The 10272-nt window shown below is 45.0% G+C and overlaps 1 protein-coding gene across 1 annotated transcript in view; it reads right to left on the bottom strand.

The window, feature by feature from the left end:
* Window positions 1-3705: 3705 nt before the first annotated feature.
* Window positions 3706-10272, bottom strand: part of CPM (carboxypeptidase M) — a 79471-nt gene continuing 72904 nt past the window's right edge. Inside the window, exons 9-10 of the mRNA XM_006026975.3 lie at window positions 8995-9143; window positions 3706-5598 (exon numbers count right to left, since the gene is read on the bottom strand). Of these exons, the coding sequence (XP_006027037.1) occupies window positions 5371-5598; window positions 8995-9143 (377 nt within the window). The 3' untranslated portion in view covers window positions 3706-5370. The remainder of the gene's footprint in view (window positions 5599-8994; window positions 9144-10272) is intronic.

Raw genomic sequence — 10272 nt, 5'->3', positions numbered from 1 at the left:
AATGTTCTGAGCTCTCCTATGCCACGGGTTTGTAGCGCCATACATGGTATTCTCTTGGACTGCGTTTACTAGTGAGGAGCTCATCTTTAAACCCTAACAAAAGTTAAATAATGATCCTCTGCTCCGTCCTCGAGAACAGATTAACAACAGAGGAAAACTTATGGTGAGAGGGAGCAGAAGTCACTTACTTTGGACATGGCTGGTTATTTTGTCCATCAATAAAATTGCATTCTTAAAATACTACTAGCTACATATACACAAGTATCTTTGGTAATTACCAGGGATCCTGGTTTTCCCCATTTAAAAAATCCCAAATCCTCTAATTAAAAACCCCCAAATCCATGATTTTCTGTGATTAAAATGAAACACCACTTTTATGGATTTTGTGTGTACACCTTCCCCCAGATGCTTGATTGAGGCACTAGTAGGCTTCCAAATTGCTTTAAAATTGCAAGCATATCAATAAAACGTTTCCCACATTTTTTTCCTTTTAAAGGAGAAATCTGTAATTACCAGGGATCTGGATTTTCCGTTCACTGGAAAAACGCAGATTTTTTTCCTTTAACAGAGAAATCTGTGTTTTTCCTGCAGCAAATGGAAAACCTGGATCCCTGGTAATTACAACCAATAACAAATTGTATCAAACAGTAAGTGAGCTAAATTTCAGTATATGGATATGCAATCTGTGAAGTAACTGCAATTAAAAGATCAGCTAAGTCCTATTTAAGAACATATAGATTTCATAGACATTAGGGCTGGAAGGGACCTCGGAAGATCATCGAGTCCAGCCCCCCGCCCAAAGGGCAGGAAGTCAGCTGGGGTCATAGGATCCCAGCAAGATAAGCATCCAGTTTGCTCTTGAAGGTGTTCAATGTAGGCGCTTGAACCACCTCCGGTGGCAGGCTGTTCCAGACCTTGGGGGCTCGGACAGTAAAGAAATTCTTCCTTATGTCCAGCCTGAAACGGTCTTGTAGTAGTTTATGACCATTCGACCTAGTGGTCATCCCTTGGGGCGCTCTGGTGAACAAACGTTCCCCCAGATACTGGTGGTCACCCCTGATAAACTTATAGGTGGCCATCAGATCACCCCTGAGCCTGCGCTTTTCCAGGCTAAAGAGCCCCAGGGCTCTCAGCCTGTCATCGTAGGGTCTGCTTCCCTGACCTCTGATCATGCGCGTGGCTCTTCTCTGGACTCTCTCAAGCTTCTCCACATCCTTTTTGAATTGTGGAGCCCAAAACTGGACACAGTACTCCAGCTCCGGCCTCACTAAGGCCGAGTACAGGGGGAGAATGACGTCCCGGGATTTTCATCATTTTTTTTTGTTTTTGCAGATTTTTCTTCTGTATTGACTTCAGCAGTTTCAGCTTCTGCCTTTCATTTCAGAACAGTACCTTTTAGCAATAAATACCAATCCATTTTCATCCTGTAATAGCATGAAAAATATTGAACTCACCAGCAGAATAAGCTGTACTGCACAAATGTTTCTTGCTAAGTGGGTACTTTACATAGGTTTTTCACCAGTTCCAAGGGACGCCCCTGCCCATTATGGGACAGGAAGGCCTGGGTGAGGGAGATTCCTTACCCTCCATTAATGCTGACCTCAGGAAGGAACATCTTGAGAGGCTGGACACCTTCAAGTCATTCGACCCTGACAGTTTACACCCCAGGGTACTCAAGGAGCTGGCAAGCATCATAGCTCAGCCCCTGGCACGGATCTTTGAGAACTCCTGGTGCTCTGGTGAAGTGCCCGAAAATTAGAAGGAGGCCAATGTGGTGCCTATCTTCAAGAAAGGGAGAAAAATGGATCCGGCAAACTACAGGCCCATCAGCCTGACCTCTATCACAGGGAAGGTCTTAGAAAAGGTTATCAAAGAGACCATTCTTAACAGACTGGCCAATGGCCGCATCCTGAGGGATAGCCAGCATGGGTTTGTTGCGGGTAGGTCTTGCTTGACCAATCTCATTTCCTTCTACGACCAGGTGACCTATCACCTGGACAAGGGAGAAGAGATTGATGTCATATATCTTGACTTCAAAAAAGCCTTCGATCTGGTGTCCCATGATCGCCTCTTGGAGAAACTGGCCAATTGTCGCCTTGGGTCCTCCACGATCCACTGGCTGGAAAATTGGCTCCGGGGTCGGACCCAGAGGGTAGTAATCGATGGAAGTCACTCATCGTGGTGTCCTGTGACCAGTGGGGTCCCCCAAGGCTCTGTCCTTGGACCCATACTGTTCAACATCTTCATTAATGATGTGGACACTGGAGTCAGAAGCGATCAGAACTGGCCAAGTTCGCCGATGACACCAACCTCTGGGGCAAAGCATCCCTATTTAATAGGTTGGCTTTTTCCTGAGCGTCAGTTGTCAGTTGCCCCATCTGTTTCAGCAGGGGTCCAGTGTTGCCCCTGCTTTTTCTCTGGCTCCCCACATATCTGAAAAAGGACTTTTTTTATTGTCCTTGATGTTCATAGCTAGTTGGAGTTCAGCTGAAGCCTTGGCTTTCTTGGTCTGCTCCCTACAGGACCGGACCAGTGCAGAATAATCCTCCTTGGAGGTGACTCCCATCCTTTGTAGGCCTTTCTTTTTAGCCTCAGGAGGTCTGCTAGGTCCCTGGAGAGCCAGGGGGGCTGCTGTGCCCTCTTGCTGCCTTTCCTCCGAGATGGAATAGACTTAGTTTGTGCATTGAGGATCGCTCCCTTGAGGAGCAACCACTCTTCTTGAACTCCCCTCTCCCCGTGGTCATGGTCCCTTAGGGCCTCACTGAGCTATTTTAGTAGGACTATTACAGGTATGGGATTGTTTCAATTGGAACATAAACACTACGCAGTTAAATGTTTACTGGACTTGTATATAAATCTGTTCATTCTGATTTGCTGATGCCATCAGTGGAAACTGGATTGATCCAAACTTTTTCCATCCAGCACAGAAAAATGCTAAATTATAGCAAAAAATGGCATTGTTTCCCAGTATTTTTAATATGCTAACAAACTTCAGCCTTTGGTTTGGAGTTTATTTGGCCTAAAGTAAGATTATGTGAAGCAGATTACCAGAAACTAGGTACATAAATAATTAATGCTACAGGTCTTGGTTTGCTGTGAACACACATTAATTGCACAGGCAATCCCAAATACACTGCTAGTGAACAGTGTGGTAAATAGTGTATATTTCATAAGAAACTTGTCAAAGGCCCTGTTATAATTCATACCTGTGACACTCCATTTTATATGATGAGATAACAGTAGACTTCTATGCTCTAAAGTACAATCAGAAAAAGAGCCAACTAGACAACTGTGCTAATAGCAGTAAGGTTGTGAAACATGGTTGGAAGTAATGTAAGAAAAAGACAGCTCAACTAATTGCTCAACTTGAAGAAGTTTGATGTAAGTACTAATATCAATGTGCAAAACTGGCAAGATAAAGTTAGCCAATTCAGTTAACTAAATCAACTTTATAGAACTGTAGTGACCTCCTTCCCACAGAAGAATAAAAATTAAAGTTCATGGTATTGCATGGTCATAGTGTTCCATAGTCTGTTTTTATTTAAAAAAAAAAAACCCTGAAAAATTCCCTGATTTATCTTCAAAACAAAAACCTGCTTGACATCAGGATAAAAAGAAGAAAAGTAAAAAAAAATTAATTTAAATTGGGGAAAAATTAGCTGGGGGCGGGGTAAGGCTGGGACTAGGGAAGGGGTGGGGGGAGGGACCCAGCCCAGCCCATCAGCCATTCCTGGGGCTGCAGCAGGGAGCAAAGCGGGGGTGGGTGCAGGGTCAAGGCTGCTACACATCCCCTGGGAGGGCTGTGGCTTGAGGGGCTGTGCCGGGCTCTTCTCAGGAGGCCTATGCCGCCAGATCAGCGGCAAGAAGCACGTGGCGTCGCACCCTGCCTTTCTTCCCTGGCTGCTTTCGTGCCTCTCCCCTCCTGTCTGCCTCACCCTGGGAGGGCCTGCAGCTCCCAGCGCCCAGGGCAGGGCTGAAGCCAGAGCCACCAGCATGCAGCTCGGACCCACCTGCCCTGGGAGAGATTCCCCACGGGCTAGCCCGCTCCACCTGGGGTCAGAGCCAAGAGCCCCATGCCTCCAGCCACCCTCCCCTGGCCACCGCCAGCCCCCTGCCCCTGCTCCGCATGCAGCCACCGCCCTCCTTCCCCCCCCCCACCAACATCCAGCCAGAAACCTGTGCCTCAAGTAACAGGCACAGCAGCACTTTCAGCTTACCAGTACCACCCGTTTTCCAGTTCAAATCCTTGTTAACCCGCACAAGTGGGGAATGGGCTATTTCCCATGTGTGCCAGTTAACAGGGATTTGAACTGAAAAACAGGTATAAATCAGTAAAACCTTAATGACTTAAAAAAAAAAATCAGGGAGTTTATCAGTAAAAAAAAATTGGTAAAAACAGAATGTGGAACACTACATGTTCAGAAGGATCTGAGTGTTGTCCTTTATCAGTGCAGGTAGATTAAGAGAGGGTGCTGAAATAAAGGTGGCTAAAGAAAGGGCTTGCGAGTTTCTTTCCCACTTGCTCTACACACGTTCTCCATAAAACTCACCTTTCTGCTATTTATCCCTTTTTTTTTTTAATTTAAAGCTGTAACGAGTCCTGTCTGTGTGTGTATATAATAGTCTCCTTAGAGACTCGGGTGCGTCTACACAGGACCAACAGCTACTTAGTCATGGCGATGCAGTCCCCCAGTAGCGCATCATTATAATTAAATAGCTGCTAAATAAGCATGTGCCGCACATACACCTCAGTACGTGCTGTTACTGTGAGGTGATTTAATACTTCCAGAAGGAAGTACTAAATCACAGCGCAGTTGTAACTTTGCTATAGTGAGGGATGTAAACCTGCCCCAAGTCTGATTTAGATCTTTTATTCATGTAACTCCCCATGACTTCAGTGAACTTAGCACTGATTTTTTTACTGGTGCAAGACCAGAGCTGGGCCTTCTAATATTTTTCAGGCACACATTACTGTTTCACAGTCAGTATGTGTGAGGTGTATGTAAAAATACTTACAATTCATTTATTTTTGTACTGTCTATATATCAAACTGTACAAAAGTTTTAACAAGTAAGTTCCCAGTTTCTGTACTCACATTCTGTAAAGTCTATGTTGTATAAACTACACAATAATTAGTTCTGATTAAAAAAATATAAAAATAGTACAGTCTGGTATAACCAACTTACCAAAACTATTTGGATTGTCCTGCCAATATTTTATAAAAATATAGTAAACTTGATTAAAAATCTGAGGAATTCAATTGTACAATATACATTCTTTTGCAAATACAATTCTTTGCTTTAAAAACACACTTGTATGTTAATCTGCAAAGCTTCACGCCCTCACTTCTTCCTTTATTCTTTCTTGGCTTTATTCAAAAACTGCACGTAAAAGGGTTGTTAAAGGCAAGAGCAGCACAGTAGGTCTGAAAGCTGTTGAAGAACTGATCTGATAAAGAGGTTCTGTAGGGCACGAAAGCTCCTTTGGTGTCTGAAAGAAATCCGGGAAAGTGAAGTCAAGTTTGAAAGCACTTAAGTTAGCAGTCCCGTCTGGTACTTCCAGTTGCTTCAGTTTCGATGGAACTCCTGGTACTGTAGCCTAAGGACAAATAGAAGAGGGTTCATGCTAGTTTGGTTTGCTCATTTGAGTCATTTTAGTTGTGTAGTTTCCATTGCAAACATTGTTGAGTGGTGCTTTGCATAGCCTAGGTGATTATCCAAACCTGTTAAAGTTATTGAATTAGCCATTTAAATGAGAAGGGTATGACATCTTTTACAAATATTTCAGCCTATCTACAATGACAAATACAGATAATGTGGCGATACAGTCTCATTTGGCAGTCTTTTTCAGTGATGATAGTTAATTTTCCTTTTCAGTTGGGATTTAGTTAACTTTGCTTTATTTTATTTGTTGACTAAACGGATGAATGGTTAACTTGGTCATCAACACGATTTAGAAACCCTTTGTGGGGGGGAAACTATTGGTTGACTAAACTTGTGGTCACCTATCAGAGGAAAGAAATGAAGTCTGCATCAGGTAATAGAAATGAGAATTCAGTCTGAAGAGGCTTATAAGAAAGTGTCTGATGTGCATAAAGCAACCACACTAGTCAGATGTCAGTCTTGTGACAGATGTCAGACGTCACTGTTTTCTTTGTTTTTAAAACACATTTCTACTCTGAAAAATAACTATATAAAAATGGCAGTGTCTTGCTTGATCAATCCTTTCCCTGGGTGCAGTCACATCTGTTATTTTTAAAATGACATCTTTTCTCCCTGAGACTCTCTGGGTAAGGCTGATTATTTATTATTGGGGCTGATACGATCCAATTTCTGATACAGCTGGTAAGTAGTGTGGTGGCAGGGGAGGAGGAAGGGAAGGGGCAGGCGCTGCCTTGTGGTGGGGGGGAAGGGAGAGGGAAGGTGGCTACTACTGCTGCTTGCATCCCAGGAGAGCAAGGGGCAGGGGGCTTGTGCCCCCCTGGATCGGGCAGGCTGCAGCCAGGGCTGCACAAGGCTCTTCTCGGTGGGGGCTGGGTTTGGAGCAGGCATGGACGGCACTGGGAGGATGCTGTCTGTATCCACCCCAAATTTCGCCACCGCTCCGCTCTCAGTGCTGTCACTGCCACCAGCCACCCAGCACAGCCCTGGCCCAATGCTCCTCCTCCAGCCACATGCCGGGAAGAGCTGGGACTGCGCCAGGCAGTGACAGCAGCACTGGGAGTGGAGTGGCGGTAAAATCAGGTCAATGCAGCATCCTCCCAGCACTGCCAGTGCTCACTGCAAACCCAGCTCCTGCTGAGAAGAGCCCCATGCAGCCCCAGCTGCAGCCTGCCCCGCCTCGCACAGATCTGGGAGGCACACCCCTCCTGGGGTGCAAGCAGTGGCAGGAACAGTCTTCCCTCTCCCCCCACCGCCTGGGCAGTACATACCCCTGCCCCCTCCCTCACTGCAGGGGGTGTGGATCTGCTCCCTCACCCCCACCCCAGCTCTCCAGCTACCAGCTGTGCTCCTTGCTGTTTGAGTGCTGCAGTGCAGCACAGGCAGACAAGGTTCCTTGGGTGAATTTGATACCTTTTATTAGACTAACCCAAATAGTTGGAGAATAGTTATTAAGCAAGCTTTCGGGTTCAAAAACCATTTGTCAGGCTAAGGAAGTTTCAGCAGTTGGTGTGTGCTCTTCCTGGAAATGACCTGGACTCTGACCAGTCGTGCCTGTGCCCCCTTCCCCTGCAAGGCTATCTCCTTCCTATTCCTTTGCCTCTTGCTAAGAATCCAGAAACATTTCCAGTGAGAGTGGCCTGTAAGACACCCTTCACAGAGTCTAGAGTTTCCTTTTATGTCCATGTAAATGGACTGGTCTTCGGTATTGCAACCATTTTAAGGTTGATTTTAAAGACCACATAGATCAAAGTCTTGATCTTTGGCCTTGCTTGCTGCTTCTTCTCCAGCAGCAGCTTCCCTGTCTCTGGAGCACAAGGACTTTTCAGAACCAGGTGCAGGTCAGCTATAACTTGGTCAGCCTAACCTCTTTTCTTCTTGGTCAGCAGACAAGCTTTTACTTACCATCACTTCAACAAGAATAGGCAAGACCCATCTGGTAATGGCAAATCCTCATGGCACTATGTTCCTTCTAGACGAGGTCTCCTTGGAGATGTTCCAAGTTCCTGCCCAAAGCTATTAATGTTTCCCCAGCCAACAGACCTGTCTGACAATGTTCTTTCCAAAATAGCACTTCTCAAAGACAGAGGCATCACTTTATACTTGAGATGTCAGGCAGACCTGGTCTTCTAGCTACAGATGACTTAGATCACTCCTGTGGCTCTGTGCTGCCATAGTGGAAAGGTCAAAGGGCACAGGGCAATCTCCATCTACATGCTGTAAAAGTAAATCTGACTTTGCAGTGTATTGCAAGATGGCAAAGATGGAGCCTTCAGCAGTGGTCAGAGCACACGCTCCACCAGGGTTCAGCTATCATCTGTGACTTCTCAAGAATGCAGGTGTGTAGGAGAGAGACAAGGTTGCCACATGTGCCTCTAGTTTTATTGTCAGTGAGTGCTGTCACCATTGAAGCTTCCAGATCAGACTCCGTTTGAGAATGCAGTCCTGCAATTTGTTTTTGCTTAAGGATGAGAGAGACTACCTCCTGTGGAGGTATGGGATCACCTATACTGGAATGGCCCTATGGACAACAGCTTGAAGGAGAAAGAAGTCATTTAATACAGAAAGTAGAGAGGTTTGAGAGATCTTCTCCATATACATGTTCTAGATCCTATCCTCTTATACAGAGCCCTAAGGCACTCTGGGATTTTGTGGTTGAATTGAGTGGAAGCATGAAGTGCCCTTTACACACACACAGTGTAGACCACATATGTGTTGTGCCAGCCCTGTTAAGGCAAACAGAACAATGTGTTCTAGTTCCTGAAGTGAGTAACTTCATTTATCACCAATATTGAGATCACATGAGTCTTTAGCTGGTGCTAAGGTTTGTCCAACTATGCAATCTTCAGAAAATCCTGAAGAGTTTTCTAAGAAACATTTTTGGTAGCTAATATTGGCAAACAGCTCTGGATACACAGTGAAAAGGTGCCATTTTTTTCACAACCCCTTTTTCTCATTACCACCTCATTTTAACTGAAAGCATCAGTAAAAAAAAGATTCAAAATATGCAAAAGCACAATCTGTTCAAGCATCTTACTGACAGGCAGCAGTTTTGTTCTGTCATTCTAGTCTCTGCTGCTACCTCGCCTTTGATCTGTGCCCACATTAGGCCTCTTGAACCCTTAAACTGCTAGTTTCCTAAATGCCAACTTGATCAGGATTGGTTGATGTTGCTATCAAAAGGTAAACAGGCATTTAGGTGGAACTTCTGTCTGTGCAGATACTGCATGTTTATGAAAAAAGTCCTCAATTCCATAGTATTTACTGTCTTGTGGTTTTCAAAACTCTCTGAACATAATTAGGAACCAAGATTTAAGTAAAGCAAGAGTCTTACATTAATTTTGTATTTTCCAGGCAGGAGAAGAAGATAATATTCTCCATATTTGTTGGTTTTGTAAGGACACACATGTTGCCTTCCTTCAGCTTCCACGATTGCATTTGGTATGGGTTTTCCAGACCCATCGAAAACTTGACCTTTAACACCTAGGAGCAAGGATGAGAGAGAGTGAGGGTGCAAATATGACAAGTGTCAGATTCAGTTTCTGGCCTGGAGGGCAAGCCCTTTCAAAGTTGAATGCACTGTGTGCCAGTTCTATTTATTTCCTCCACTACTAGGTGAAAGAGTTAGTACTCAGGACACGTCTACATCACCAGGGTAGCCAGGTCAGGCAGCAATGCCTTCAAATGTGCTTCTCCACATAGGCTGTGGTATAACTGTTGGCACTGCAGCCAGCAGGTTAAAGAGCATTGCTGAGCAATGGCAGCAGATCTATCTGCAGCACTACATGAAGGTAGCCACTCAGCTCCCAGTTTGGGAGGCAGTCAGCATGGAGCCAGCTAGACTGTGAGGCCACTGCTGCCCTGCATAGGAAGTTTGTGGTATAGCTATGCCCCAAGTGGGCTGTAACAGAACTAGCTTACTCAGGTTATGCCTTTTTGATCTTCAAGGTCCCTTCCAGCCCTAATGTCTATGAAATTTTATTCCTGGCTGCAGCATGAATAATCCTTTCCATTCCCCACATAGCACAGAGGAAAAACTATACTTCAAAAGCAGGAATTTAAATCATGATTAGAATCCCTGGTCAGGAAGCCTTAATTTAATCACTGTTTTCTACAAAAAGTACATTCTTGTTGTTTGATGTCCTTTATTCATTTAACTTCTTGAAGCTTTGCACTTTTAGAGGTAAGGGCTTGACTGTGTACACAAACTTGCCGAGAGACAAGAGGGATGTGTCACAACCCAGTGATTTTGGTGCCTTGGCACGATGGAATTTTCCCGCTACGTGAGAGCCTCTCGCAAAGTAAAAGGTTTTCTGTTGCAGCAGAAAACCCCGGTGCAAGAGAGTTCCCGCCATTCGAATGCAAATTTGTGTCCCGCTATTGGCTAGTTCTAAATTATTACTACGTGGCGGCTGGGAATTGGCTTGCTGGCCATTTAAAATTTTGTGCGACTTCCGCCCAAGTCGGAGAACTTTGAGCATGCTGCAGAGTGCCTCTAAAGAGATCTGACTTGCAGCTGAGCTGATCGATAGATTGATCACCTATCGATTCTTCTCCCCGTCGCCGAGCGCAATCCCCGACGTACCCTTGCCCCGCCGGCTTGATTTGTGGA

Source organism: Alligator sinensis, unplaced genomic scaffold (genome assembly GCF_000455745.1).
Source record: "Alligator sinensis unplaced genomic scaffold, ASM45574v1 scaffold506_1, whole genome shotgun sequence".
Lineage (NCBI taxonomy): Eukaryota > Metazoa > Chordata > Crocodylia > Alligatoridae > Alligator > Alligator sinensis.
Note: the sequence above shows the minus strand (reverse complement) of the source record. Positions and strands in the feature narration are given on the sequence as shown.